The following is a 15265-nucleotide window of genomic DNA, read 5'->3' as shown; positions in this document are numbered from 1 at the left end:
GCAGGTCCTTGTGACCCTAATTAGGACTAAGCGGGTATAGGTGATGGATGGATGGGTCTGTGAGTGGGTCTCTCTCATTAAGAGTTAATTCACTGTAGACCAGAGCAGCTGCCGACCTGTTTTTATTTACCCTTTTATGAAGCGCTCTGGTATCTGTCATGACCTGTAATGGTGAAGAAGCCTGTCTTTGAAGATACACAGCTCAGAGCGATGGAGGTGGCACACACTTAATCACCTCCCAGTCTGTGTGCTAAAGGAGCTGTAAGAGGTAATGAGGGGGTCAAGAGCATCAATCAGACTTTACAGTCCTGGTCAGCAGTTGATCGGGGTTTCTATTGATCTGCAGGTGATCAATAACCTCTGCTGGACTAGAAAGAGGACCAGCCTTCCTTCTTCCTCATAGTCCTTTGTCTTTGAAACGATTCTGTTCATTTTAATACTCAGCAGCCAGGAAATTGGCCTGGCCTGAGGCTCCCTCTGTATCTAACAGTGTCAGTTCACCTCAGGCTCCAGCAGATGGCGCCATAATAAGTTTGATTCATGCTTCCTGCTGTTGGTTTAAAGGGTCAGTTCGACCAAATTGCTAAAAATGAAAAGCTATTTTCTCTGAGGTGTAGTGCTGTCTAGCCTTGCAGACCGTTCTGGTTTCTCTTGTCCAGGTCTGCAGCTGCACTACATGACCAAATGTATGTGGACGCACAAATGTTACATCTGTATGTGATTGTTTAACATGTCATTCTCACATTTAGGGCGTTAATGTGCAGCTAAAACAACTTCCACTCTTTCCACAAGCTTTTAGAGCCTAGCTCCAGGGATGTGCCCCCATTCAGCTTAAGGTGTCTTTTGGGTGCCACATCCTCTGCTTCATGTTTTTTTTTTAGCTATTGTGCACCACAGGAAGACAAAACCAAAACAGAAAATAGAAAGTGAAGAGTTGATGTGTTGTAGGATGCAGATCATTCCTGCAGCTCCTGTCACACTTCAGTGTTCCCACATTCTGTGAGGGTCACCACCGCACCAACCTTTTCCTCCTTCTGCTTTTGCTGCTCCCCACCAAGACAAGGGCCTGAGCCAACGTGAAGTTTACCACCACAGGAGCCACACAGACACACCCCTCGGGTTTACACTCGGATACACACCCTGTGCCAGACACACCCCGTGGTAACTGTGTCAGAAATGCCCGGAGGTACGGCAAAACACAGATCCTCTAACGAAAAGGGACCACAGAGGGCGAGAGAGCATGTTGTTCAATTTCTGGCTCATCAATATCAGAGATTCAGACAATGAGTCTTTATCACAGAACAACACTGGAGCTGCATTTCAATTTGGCACATTCAAGTGATGCTCTTGTTTCATGAAGTGACTGCAGCAACATCATCCACTAACCCACTGATACCAGAGCTTAAATTTGATGTTTTCATGCTTCGAGATTTCAAAATCAGATGTGTTGCGTAATTTTAAGCACAGCCCCGTTTGTGTGCTCACTCATAAATATAAACTACTTCATTCTCTGTTTTATTATTTTGCCATGTGGTTGCTTCACTGTTTTATTCCTCAGTGCCAGTAAAAAGCTAAGATCTCTCTGCAGCAGCCCCTCGGGGTGAAACAAAGGCTGAAGGTGCACTTGTTGACAGTTTAAGGGCTTCCTGCTGGCATGTCCGAGGGAAAAGTGTTGTCCTCTGGGAAGTCAAGGAGCAGGAAGTAGAGAGGGAGACGAATATGGGGCTGGTGTCCGATGTATTGATGTGAAATCATAGATGTGATTGTGACAGCTCGGAGAATAAAGAGGTGAGAGGCCTTTGGGCTCTTTGAGAACACTTTACCTCACTGACACACTTGTGGTTTGAAGATGTCACAAATTCCATCCCATCACTCATCTGCCTACTTGAACACACTCAGCCCCATGTTTGCCTGTGTCATTAAACTCTCACACGTCGCCGTATCTGTCAAACAGTGAGAGCAAACTCTCAGCAGCTCTGTATCTATTAATTCTCCATCCACGCTCTGTTATCTGGGTTTCCAGTCGTCATTCCAACTGCCTTTCAGGAAGTGGGACAAAGGAATTTCTTGTGCTGCCCTCAGTGATTCATGGCTGAGACATACAGTTGGTTTAGCCTTTTTAACTTGGCTCATTATTTATGGCTGAGTGAGCCGTTTTAACATGACAGCCAGCAGTCTGACTCAAAGGAGTGCTGGAGGAGAGTCAGGTGGAAGCTGGAGTACAACGAAAGCTTCTTCAGCACCGAGTCTTTCTGACCTCGACTTTGTTTGCGTTTTATTCTTAACTTCTGAACACCTGTTGTTGTCTGCCAGGGTCGACGTGCTGTAAAGAACCGTCAGTGGTTTGAGACCATTTATTGAAAGATAAGAAGGAGACCTGCTTGGATTAATCCCACCTGAAGCAAGAAGCAGCACACAGGAAGGGGAGGTCAGACTTTTAGGTCTAAGCCTGAATGAAAGACTCTGCATGAGGTCATCACACAGAAGATAATGCAGATAATAAAACAGTTTCTCTGAGAATCTAACTTTTTTCCTTTCGACTGGTGCTTCTGTTCTACGGGATATTTGCTATTTGCTTTCCTACCTGCATGTCTGTTTTTTACCTGAGCTCCACGGAGCGGGCAGCACCTGGACGCGTCACGGATTTCGGGGAGGAAAGAGGCGGAGCTTTACGCGCCACGAGAGGAGCTGAGATGGGAGAGCGGCGTGTTTCTCCTGGATGCAGCCACCCAGACTTGAGTAGTAGCTTTTCAGCTGGAGTCTAAATAACTAACTACTTGGGGGGGGGAAACAATCGGACTGTGTTTTCTTGCGAGTTGTTTAAAATTAAGAAGCGAAGAGAAAAGCCCACGTCGGTCAGCGTGGACTTGATGAGAAAGTCCAAAAGTCCCGCTTTTGGAGCGACCACTGGAATATGATCTGAACCACAGGACCGGACAAAGCTGTTGCTCGCTAACAGGTGAGTTTCTCATCTCAGATTTATTATTATCATCATCATCAGTTTATTCTCTTTGCTTTATTTTGATGCTAATGTTCCCTCGAGCTGCGTGTGTGCGTAAAAAGGTAAAAATGCAGAAATGTTCACGGACTGTGAACCTCCTGGGTCTCTGAGCCCCCTCTCCTCTGCTCACAGCAAACACTGTTTTGTTTCCAGTGTTTTTTCTGGCTCCTAACTCCATTTCACCGACTTCTCATTTGTGTTTTCTGAGCCTTTTCGCCATGAGTCACTTTCCTCTCAAACTGAAAACATTTTCACTGTTTCCCTCTGCTCTTTGTCCGCTGAAGAATCAGCCGTGCGATGAGGCTGTAAATTTATTGTGTATGTTGCAGGTGCGCAGTAATGTGTCCCCTGTTACTCATAATATTAGACCACAACAAGTCCACAGTCATCGCTTTATCTCCTTAATGAAAGGGAAGTGTCTTTTAATAGAAGATAAAAGTGAGTTTTTGGTTGAAGTATATGCGCCTTATTTTTATTTTGATCTTATTTTATTCCCTATTGTGCAAAGACAGACTCGTATATTATGTCTCTGGGAGTTTCAAGCACCTGTTAGCTGTTGTGTGTTTTAAAACCTTCTCGCTGAAACACGGTGGTAAAATGACTAACTGAGCCTTCTCCCTCAGACTGTCTCTAAAATAAAACCACGGGGCTGCTAACAGTGAGACAGAAGTCATAAATCAGTCCAAATGTGCAGACAGGGACTTACAATGAGTTTATGCGTGGATGTGGGCAGGAGGTTTACTGTGCTGGATGCTACTGCCTTGTTTTGGTTTACATTTGGGGACTGTCTTAAAACCACATACAAATAGCAAACCATTCACTTGCACATTTTGCAAATTCTCTGCTGTCGCTCTCCCTCCCCTGCCTCTCCCTCTCTCCACTAAAAGCATCTCCCAGTGGATTACCATTTAGTTGCTGGGGTTATTTATCATCTTGCAGGACGATCCTCCTTGCATTCTCCTCTCCCCCCACACTTCTTTGTTTTAATTGAGTTTATCTCCACTCCCTTGGGCTCTTGCTGTCTAAACTTAGGCCCGTGGTCGCCCTGCTCCCCGGGTGATTCACTGCTCTGCCTTGTGCTGTGGTCGATGGAGAGCAGAGCTGAGCGCCACAGAAGTGCCCACCCAAGACTCGCCACTGGTTTTTCTTGGGTCAGTGTATTGAGAAGTAGAAGCACTGATGAGTAGCAGACTGATATTAAAGCTTTGTGCCACCATAAAGGCTTCAGTCAGTTCAGTAACACTGGCATCACAGCTTGTGGCGAGTGAGTAAACCCTGGTTTTACACCCAGACACAGTTCTATTAATCAGCCTAAAAAAGGGATTGTGATGTCCTTGTTCCTATTCAGCGCAGTCACAGGCCATACAATTGAGGCCACCTATTCACAGATCTCTATGATGGATATTTTGAGTTCTTTGTGTTCCAGCAGAGATGCTTACCAACTCATTTTTCATGTCTCTTATTTCTGGAACAGGATGAATCTCGGCTCGCTTCTCGACATCATGCTGCTGTGCGCCCTGTGCTTGGCTGCGCGGGGCCAGTGCGATAAATCATCAGAGACTAACAAACTCAACCTCTCGATCACCTACGAGCTCCCGACCTTCACTGCAGACTTCCCCATCCAGAACATGGTGATGCTGGATGGGATTATTTATGTTGGTGCTGTGAACAGAATCTACGCCCTGGCCCCGAACCTCACAAAGCTCTCGGAGTACCACACAGGACCACTGCTCGCCAATGAGACCTGTGGCCAGACAACGAGCAGCACAGGCAGCAGGGTGGACAACCACAACATCGCCTTGGTGGTGGAGAACATCTACGACAAGGGGCTGTACAGCTGCGGCTCGGCAGACAAGGGTGTTTGCCGTCGTCACGTGCTGGATGACGACATCAGCCTGAAAACCGTAGACGAGCTGGTGTACTGCTTTGCTGACAAGGTGGGGCCTGGAGAGGGTCAGCCCAGCGACTCAGATGTTGTGGTCAGCCCTTCGGGCTCTCAGGTGCTCAATGTGGAGAGCAACATCATCAAGTTTTTTGTTGGGAACTCCGAGATCCCCGGTGAAGGAGACGTGTCGGGCAGTGCAGCACATCCACACACCATTTCTCTGCGGAAGATGAAGACAAGCCAGAATGGCTTCACTTTCTTCTCCAACCACTCCTACATGGACCTAATTCCGTCTCTGCGTGGACACTACTACCTGCGCTACGTTTACTCTTTCCAGAGTGGGCCGTTCACCTATTTCCTGACTGTGCAGCGGGTGAGCAGGGACTCCCAGGCCTACCACACCCGCATTGTTCGCATGTGCTCCTCAGACCTGGTGATCCGCCGCTATGTGGAGATGCCACTCGAATGCATCAGCACCGATAAGAAGCGGCGACGCTCCACAGAAGACGTGAAGGTATTCAACATCCTGCAGGCGGCCCACGTCGCAAAAGTGGGCACCGACATTGAACTGCAGAAGCAGCTGAAGGTGGACGAGGGCGATGATGTACTGTTTGCCGCCTTCGCACGAGGAAAGCCCAATTCTCCGGAGCCAAGTCCCAACTCAGCTGTCTGCATCATGTCGCTGAAACACATCAACAACATGTTCAAGATGTACATGCAGAAGTGCAACACAGTGGACCCGTATCACTTCACTGGCTCAGACAAGAAGTCCTGCTACAATGTGGTAAGAGCAGGGTGGTGGGTGTGGCCACTGTGTAATTGCCTCTTTACGTTTAGTCTTTGGATGACAATGGAAATGTTTTCTTTTATAGATCTAAACAAGTTGTTTGTTTTTTAACAGAAAGCTGTATTTAGCAGTAACCCTTTACAGTGGCCTCTACTGAATCCATATATTTATCATTTGACTGCAGGACATTCACGTCTTTTATAAGGAGCTTAGTTATAAATGTGCAACCTGCATTAACTTGCATGTCTTTGCTCAGCAAAAGTATTTTAGTATTTGAGTCGTTACCTTGTATCCAGAGCGACACAGATAAATCCTCAGGAGAAGTTTACAGTCACGGTAACATCTGATGCAGTTTTATGTCTTTCAGAGAATCATAAAGTACGTCTCTATCAGCCATCTGTTGCATATGCACAGCATTTTAATTCTATCTGTCAGAGTTATAGACTTTGGCTGTTTATCTGCTGCAGCCAGTTTGGATTGGAGGCTAGAGAGACAGTCCCTGACTGGGTGGTCTCTGGTCCAGTGTGTCCTTGTATAAGTCTTCATGCACAAGACACTGGAGCATAATCTGCTCCTTACTTGTTCCTCTGACCTTTGACCCCTGTAGTTTAACTTGTACATGCATGTCTGCCTATTAGAAACATGATCGAGGTCTTTTTATATCCCCATTAACAGGCAGGGTGCTGGGTAATAACTGAAATTATATTTAAATTTAATTACTTTATATTCATTGTTTGTTTTTTTTTCTGTACATGTTGTCGCCCTAAAACGTTTCGCTGCTTTCTCGCTGCACCTCTGTAGTGATTTGCTCCAGTATGTGTGTGTTGTACTGAAGGAGCTCTCCCACTTCTTCATGCTGCTGTGAACCAGTTGTTACCTTGCCAAAACTCCCCCCCACAATCCATCACCATTGATCCAGTCAATCAGCTGAATCACCTGATCAATAGTGACATGAAGTTAACTGCTGACCACCCTGTCAATGTGTGTACTGGATCTGCCCCCTCTGTGACTTCACCTTGACTTAACCTCAGCATCCGTCACCGCTGTAGATCACTTTAGTGTCCTGGATATATTACGCAGTTATAGTTAGTTGTCAGAGGACGAGCACGTACAGGAGTCAGCCCCGAGAGTCCGGGAGAAGTCTCGTGTGAAAACCCAGCACACTCCAGAGGAAGATTTCTGACAAGACACTGGGTTCGTGTTACCGTGCAGACTATTTCTTCTGAATGACGGCCTTGTTTAGACGTCGCTCCGTGTGCTTCCCCAGTCAGAATATTTATAAGTGCAAAGCAAAGCCATGCACGCTGTGTGGCCAAAGCATCTCTGATTTCTTTGCCACAGGTTTTGCATGTATGATACTATTTATTACACATTATGCACAATTCACCTGCGTTTTTCCAGTGCGTGGTTTCATATCTTGGTGAGTGACTGCCATAACCCATCGGCTCTTGTAGGCACTCGTGCATCTTTGTGCACATACTCAACAAACCATCGCTCCATCGAGTGCTAGTGCTCAAAACATATGATTTGTAGATAAGAAGCTGGAACTTCCAAACACACTGTTTGGTTCAGATTCTACAGATGCAAACTGGCCTGCAGTTAATCTCTTTAAACGGATTTAAACCAACTTTGCACATGCACTGTGGGAGGGGTGTTTGGGTGAATCCGTGCAGCCCTGACAGCTATCAGCCGTGAACATCCGCAGGGAAAAGTGAGGAATGCTGGGAGCTGGCGGGTTTGGGGGCAGCACATATCTGACTCTCAGCGAGCCGTGATGAATGGCTCGGGGATAACAGGGCATCAGCAGCTGGGCGGAAGATGATCCCCTGACCCGCCGTGGCAGCCGGCCCCACTGGCGAGGCATCTACCCCACTCTCCTCCACCCCCACCTGTTACCAGCACCTGTGGGAAAGTGGATGTTGTACCATTAGCACCAAAAGTCCTTTCTTGATGAGCTGACGTGGGGCTGGATGATAATTTGGTATGATCTTTTTATTGAGTTTCAGTCATTTTATAAAATTCTGTGGTGCAAATTAGTGCCTGTTCAATTGATGCTTCATTTATGAGCAATGCAAACATGTGATTTTAAGCATGCACAGTGGGGAATGGGAGAACTGCCACTTTTTATCTTCTGAAGCATAAGTTGGAAAACAACATTTGAAGGAACAGACCAGAGCTCCTCTGGCTTTTAGCGAAAAGATTTCTGATGTAATTCCTTAACAGTGACCGCATTTTGTGTTGTCTTTGGAGTGTGCAAAGTTCAGAAAGAGTTGTCCTCTTGTATAATCCAATAACTCACAGAGCCTGTTGAGCTACTGTGCACAGGATCAAAGCACAAATCAACCCACGCCCCTCGATCCAAACTATTTAATATGAGTTAGAATGGACCGAATCTTTTCCTTCCTCAGATCACAAACAGTAATTGTCTCCTTGCACCTCGTGAGTGGCAGCAGGAAAACTGTGGTTTTGATTCCATTATTGGAGATTCTTTCCTTTTGACTCACTTCATTACTGCGTTGATTTAAGGTGTGACATCAGTTTTACTGGACGTGCAGCAGCATCTCTGTGCGATTATAATTATCTCAGCAACTTTGCTTAGTACTCTGTAATTTTTGATGTATCCATAAACAGAATGATTTAAAAGTTGATTTTTAATTTGATGCTGACTTAATTCTTTCCCCTGCTCTTACAGAGATCACCCATTTCGTAGCCCAAAATCAAGCACACATTAACTTTTTCTCTGCAGTCGTCAGCAGAGACAAATGGCACAAAAATCTGCTGTTTCAAAATATTTCCATGTCCAAAACATGCAGACACAGCAGGTCAAGTGCTGAATCGCTGCAGCCAAAAGAGCTTTTATCTCTTTGCAACTGGGAAGCCATTTTCCAATTTCTCTTTTTATTGCTGACAGTCTTACTTCTCTCCTCTTGTCCTCAGCTGCCAGATTAAGAAACAAGCTGTCATGAAAAAAGATCATTGAACAACTGCCCATCTGATGGTGGTGCTGCAGGAGTTTAATGATCTAATCATAGCACTGCCTAATAGATTTATGCCTTGTATTCAGTGACATATGGCAGGTAGACTCTGTTATCACGAGGTTTCGGAGAGATAAGCGCAGCCATAAATTTATAAAAGTTGTAAACGTTCAGAGGAGGCACACTTCAGCAGGCGGGAGGTTATTCTTGTCGTTTGCTCCACCAAACCGTGTATTTCTGCTGGATCTAGATCGAGGCTGAACTCTGTGTAAGAGTATGTTTGAAGTTTTTAAGTGGTGGTTGTCAACTCAGATGTGCCTCTTAACTTAAGTTTAGGCAGCAAGAAATTACAAATGTTGTAATGATGAGTGGCTCTCCTTTGGGCTGTCTACATGACGGAGCAAACCTGCCGTCTCTGCCGGACCGTGTCGGCGCTCAGGCTCCTTCCAGCCGCGCAGAGAGCGTCAAAATGAAGACACAGTGCTTCACCATGAGACGCTGAGCACAACGTTTACTTTACCGATGAGCTTTAGCAAATTTCTTTTTAATTCTGCTGCTTTTCTGCATAGAGTTAAAATGTTTCTCTAATAAATGTCATTTTGTCTGAATCTGTAGTTTTAGAATCATAGACATTTTGAGCAGTGAAGTCAGACATAACGTGACTAGTGTATTTTAGTTAGGTCTCCACCTCTCAAAGAAATACACAGATATCAATAACACTTTAAACTATTGATCCAGCCGTCAGAAAGTGCCGTTGCTTGACAGCGCCACTTTAAAAAAAAAAAAAAGACATGAAAGGCCATTTTCCTGGGTAATGTAGTGTGCAGAGCCATGGCAGGGCTTTGGAGCAGCCCCAACACTCCTGGCACCCATTCCCATAACTCTGTAGAGGGAGCAGGAACGTTTGAGACTAAAAATAAAGAGCAGCCACAATCGAGGTCAAAATTATCATCGGATTACTATTGATTCCAGAAAACCCACCAAATGCTGATTGCTTTTAAATTGAATCTTCTGCCTGATTGATTATTGTGTGTGTAATATAATTCCCACTGGGAGACGCTTTTGAGCGACAGTCATTTTAATTAGCTCAGTTTTAATGAACAAGCTTAAGATCCAGTTATGTGACTTCCAAGGATTGTTTGGTAACTGGAAAAGATAAGGGTGCATTTTATTTGCACTTGCATCAGTGCCGTGATAGACTGCACACATATGAAGCTGGTAAACAACGTGAGCCTGCAGTTGCACAGTGATGCATGGTGCAGTGAGGACTTTATTGCATGCAGACAGTTGTGGATACTTTATTTGGTTATTTAGTCGTTCGGTTCCTCCAAACTATCTGTCTTCTATATTCTGTACAGAATCAGTTCCACTGTTTTATCCCTTTTCCCATGAGAAGTATTTTGTGGAGATTTGCCTTATTCAGATAAAGGATAGAGTTGTCTCACTTGCTTCACATCGTAAAGCCTTAATTAAGACAAATCTTGGGCTACATGGAGAAAATTTCTTAAAAGCCATGGAAAAGCAGAGAAGCCAGGTTGCAGCCAAACTTCACTCCTGAACTTATTGTGAGAGTTGAGACTTGCTAAGTAAAGAAAAAAAGTTATAGGTTTTTCCTGAAGGAGAAAATAAGAAAGATAAAGAAGAAAAAGACGATCTTCACGATTTTAAAAACTCCAAAACATCAAATTATCAACATTTCCTATAGGAACAAACTGTCGTGTCTTCAGTCTTAGTCCATCTGCTTCTAATCTCCACTCAGTTTGCTAGTTTTATCAGACACACCTGGCTAAAGCTGGTGCAGTAAATTGCACCAGTCCTGCAATAAATCCATCTTTGTGGAGGTGATAATGTTCAGTTGTTGCTGAAACAGTTTTACAGAGGTGTTGCTCTCTGATGCTGGTGAATTGTAGTGTATTGTGTTAACAGGTGTGGAACAGTAGTGAGTTTTAACATGAAGCTGTCGTGTGAAATGTTATTTACCTTCACAAACGTGTGGAGTACGAGTGTGTCGCAGCTCCTATAAGGACTGCACATGTCGAAGCTTTAAAATCAACATCTCCTGTGACAGCAGGTGTGCTGTAATAACAGCATTTATGGATTAATCAGTCATCAGTTCAACTGCTACTGCTAGTTTGGGCTTTTTTTTTGGTTTTTTTTTTTTTTTGCACACTGACTTTCAGATCACCAGAGCCACAGCAGTCTGACAGTAGTTGTCCTCTAATGCTATAAATCTCTCAGTGGTGCTGCAGATTCAGTGGGTTCTTCACTGGATGTCACGGTTTGGAGCGCCACATGCCCGAGCCTGCTCATGCCATCACTGAGCTGGTATTTGTTGCTGGAAACCTCCTCCTGCTGCGTGAACCTGCTGTACAGAGCAGGAGGCTTTACTGGGGCTGGGACACATGCAGTAAGAATACAACCATAATCTGGAAGTCATTTTCTGGACTTACTTGTTTTGCAAGAAGCAGCAAGCTATATATATATATATATATATATATATATATATATATATATATATATATATATATATATATATATATATATATATATGTCACCCCAGAGAAGATGCAGTAAAAGATGAATGATGAGATGTATGTTTGTGATCTAATCTTGGAGATCGGCATCATGTGTCTTTAAATTCTTTGTTTTTGTTCATGTGGTGCTACAACACAACACAGCACAGGTGGAACATACTTTATGAAACGCAGCATATGAACATTTATCACTTGTAGCAGCCAGAAGGTGCATTAGTACGGTTTTCTTAACATGTCATGGTGGATTTAGCTCCAGACGTTTTCCCTTTTGCTTTACGGACAGACAGACGTGCAACAGACGTGCAAGAGGAAATGATGTGTCAGGTTTTATATCTCTGTCGTGTCGCACAAGACACTAATTCCTCCGAAGGTAGAATGAATATAAACATTCAAATTATAAAAATTAGCAGACTGTTGGCTCCACTTCCCTTTATAAGTATTTATTTATTTATTTATTTAACTGCTGATGTCACAGATTGTGTCCCACATGCCCGAGCCTGTTCGTGCCACCGCTAAGCCGAGTGCAGAACCCAGTGCTCTCAGCAGGCGGGCAGGTCTCCAGCAGTGTACAGGAATCAACAAAAGAATGAAAATACTACGGTCCTGTCCTGTCCTGTCCCTCTCTTGTTACTCCCCTAAGTCTCAGTTTTGATAAAGGCTGCGTGTGTTTGTGCTGAGAATAAAATTAGAGCTGTGGCATTTCAGTAACCAGCATTTATCTCCCTCACAACACACGTGTCAACGTCTGCACACACAGGTGTTTGTTGAGCCGCACAGTTCAACAAACACGTTCATTGTTGACGAGTGTTCTTGTTTTTCTAAGCATCAAATCAACAGAACACAACTACCAAAGTCTGTAGGAAAAAGAAAAGAACTTCACTGGTTCCAGTTCTTCAAATTGTTTTCTTTATGTTTTGAGCTTTTGGTTGGACAAACAAACAATTTGCATAAGTCAACTTTGGCTTTGGAAAGTTGTGATCTGCATGTAGGACCAAATGTTCTCCAGTCCACCAACAATATTCAACACACAGGATGTTCAGGCCCACTCACTAGACCTTGGCTCCACTAGCATGTTTAGCACAGGACGCTTCATGTGGTGCTGTCACTCAGGGCCGCCCCTCCACCTTCAGGTGCGTCATTGCGTCACCTGGCAGCCGTGTCCAGGCAGGTCTGTCTGCGCGTACAGAGAGTTGGTCAGCGCCCACAACCATCCTCACAACACATCAGGGAAAAAACACAAAGCCCCGTCATGGTATCAAGTTCACCCTCGAAACAACCCTGAAGTGAAGTCGTGCCAACACTGGATCATTATATTCACCTTACAAAATAACAGATTTCCTAATTCTTTGATAGCAGAAGATAAATCTGTCATGCAAACATTGCAGCAACATTATTTCAAAATCACCAGTCCACCTCAGTGGTATCAGGTCAACGTGAGTCTGCTCACGTCTGCAGGCATTTCCTGGCGATTTTCTGCATGATTTTACATTGAATGTCAGCGTTTCACTTTGAAGCCACAGAGTTAATCATTAGCTCGAGAGTTTGGTTTCTTGTTTTGCTGGAAAGCTGAAAGTGTGTGTAAATCCTTTTGCATGCAGGCTTTTGTGTGCACATCTTATCTTTGTTCCCTAGATAAAGAGTAGAGTAGTAAACATACAAACCGTCAGTGCCTGCAACCTGTCTTCCAATAAGCAGAGTGGGAAATTACCACCAGCCATCAGCCTATACTGTTAAATTTAGTCCACACTGATAAGACTTTCATTGCTAACAACCGCTTGGTCGTTAAAATAACCATTTTTCTTAGGTGTCTGTCATTTGTTCAGCTTGTTTTCTCTCTTTAATCTGCATTTTGGTTTTGTGGTTTTCAATCATCAAACGTTCAAACATTCCTGGGAATTTTGAAGTTTGTTCTCACATGTTGATGGAGAAGATACTTGTGCCAATTACAGAAATGTCCTTGATGATACTTCATGTCATCTTTGTGTTTTGACACATTTTTGCAAATGAGGTCGTTTCATCCGATACCAACCCGCTGACAGACTCATCTCTGATTGGACTTCTTAAAGTTCTTCAGCGGCACAGAGGCACTTGCCAGCGGTTCCAGAAGCCACTGATGACACACTTGTTTGGTGTCAAATGTGGAGGATCTTCGCTCTGCTGAGCTTATGAGTCAAGGCCCCGAAGCTATTTCCTAATCAGCGACATGCCTCCTACTCTTCTATTTCACCACATGGTGATATTCTGCTTTCGATTGAAATGAGGCATGTGGATGCTTATCTGTCAGCCCCCGCTCTCTAAATGAAGGACCAAAAGCAATCTCCTTTTCTCCTGCTGCTGAGCGGCAGCCTCACCTCGACCTCGGATCACTCTCATTTCCTTGGCTCTGGATCCTTCAAGCTTTTTTTCTGGCTCTTTGAAACGCTCATGATCACGAAGTTCACTAGAGCTTCAACTGATCCCAGCAGGCTTCTGGCCATGGACACTAGAGAGGCAGAAATAAAAGATTACCTCATCTTCCTATTTCTCAAGGTTTAGTACTTGCAGTAGTGACTACATTAAAAAGGCGATATGCAGGTTGCTCATTTACATAGCCTGGTCGTTGACCCCAGTGCCATAAAGACACATGGACCGAAACATCTGGCCAGTTCGCCCTAGTTGCTTGTTAACTCAGCTGTAATTGTACGGGATTTTAAGGCCTCGAGAGGAGGAACTGGGCTGATGACTGGGAGAAATCCTGGGTTCAGTGTTTTGCTCAGGGACATGTGGAAGGATGATGAGCTGGGGATCAAACCACCAACTCTGTAATTTCTGGACCACTCTGAGATGCAGCCACCAGTCTGGATAAAGCCTGGAAAAATGAAATCCAAACCTTTTGTAATTACAGACACCACTAGAATTCAGCGTTAAACTGAACATTTAATTTCTAGTGATGCGTCTGACACTATCAACCTTCTTAACATTCTTCCTGAAAGCTCAGATAAACAATCATGGACCCACATTTTTAACACCGTGCCATTCCAGGGGATTGTTTCACCTCGGATGAGGACTAATCCCCCCCCCGTCCCATTCAACCAGTAATCCCCACACAATGGAAGTAAAGGATTGTGCCTGAATGTGTACTCAAGTAATGGAGGTGAATAAAGAAAGAAACCCTCCTCCCCATCTCTCTGTCTGCACAATTGTATGGCTTTTACCACCCTGCTGCCTTCCCAAACAATGCAGGTCAAACAGAGAAGCTATCTAGTCCGGTCCCCGGGACCCTGCAGAGATTGTCTGAAGGCTTTGATCTTATCCTCCTCATCAGTGATCCTGGCTTGACACGTACTGAAGGAGGAAGGCAAGCTCACACCTGAGAGCGCCGAGTAGTTGTTCTCGGAAATGATTTGTTTGTTTTACGGCTAAAAACCTGGTTTTGTCTGGGAGCTGCTGTCTGCCAAGGCGCCTTTGAATGTTTTGTTTTAGGAGTGAGAAGAAAGTCTTAAACAGCTGAGCAATACTTTCCCAACACGACTATTGGCTATTTTTACTTTCACAGTAATGCAAACTTTGTGTTTGTAGGTTGGCACAGACTAAATTGCTGTTTATATTGTTTTGGGGAAGATATGATTGCAGTTTGCTTTCTAGTCAAGAAGCTGCTGTTTTTGGAGGTTCCATCACACACCCTGTAACCTGCAAACCTTTTAAAGTGGTTAAAGTGGTTTAAAGTCAAACATAAAACCAAGCATTCATCGTGAAATCACTGTCCTGAGCATTAAAAACTCTGGCTCCAGGCCTGGTGCCTCAGTATGTGAGTGCAAGCAGATGCAGCAAAAATTTCAATCCCTGATCCCTGAAGATCTTTGATGAATGTGTACGAGCGTGTAAGACCTCTGACTCTGAAACACTGTGAAGCCAGATGCCAACTTCCAGGAGTGTGAGGACGTCATAGTGATGCATTATTACACCCGGGGTCAGCTCTCCGAGGACGATGTTTGCTTCATCATGTAGTGTGTAGACTGAAGCGCACAAATGGTTGCCACCTGCACCATGCATGGAATAATTAATAGTGACTTCAAAAAGAAGTTTTGTGTTTCCCTTGTTTTT

General features: G+C 44.4%; 1 protein-coding gene across 1 annotated transcript in view; it reads left to right on the top strand.

Moving 5' to 3' along the window:
• Positions 1–2698: 2698 nt before the first annotated feature.
• The window catches only part of met (MET proto-oncogene, receptor tyrosine kinase), a 54060-nt gene continuing 41493 nt past the window's right edge, over positions 2699–15265 (top strand). The window contains exons 1-2 of the mRNA XM_026311778.1: positions 2699–2959; positions 4476–5670. Of these exons, the coding sequence (XP_026167563.1) occupies positions 4477–5670 (1194 nt within the window). The 5' untranslated portion in view covers positions 2699–2959; position 4476. The remainder of the gene's footprint in view (positions 2960–4475; positions 5671–15265) is intronic.

Source organism: Mastacembelus armatus, chromosome 6 (assembly GCF_900324485.2).
Source record: "Mastacembelus armatus chromosome 6, fMasArm1.2, whole genome shotgun sequence".
NCBI lineage: Eukaryota > Metazoa > Chordata > Actinopteri > Synbranchiformes > Mastacembelidae > Mastacembelus > Mastacembelus armatus.
Note: the sequence above shows the minus strand (reverse complement) of the source record. Positions and strands in the feature narration are given on the sequence as shown.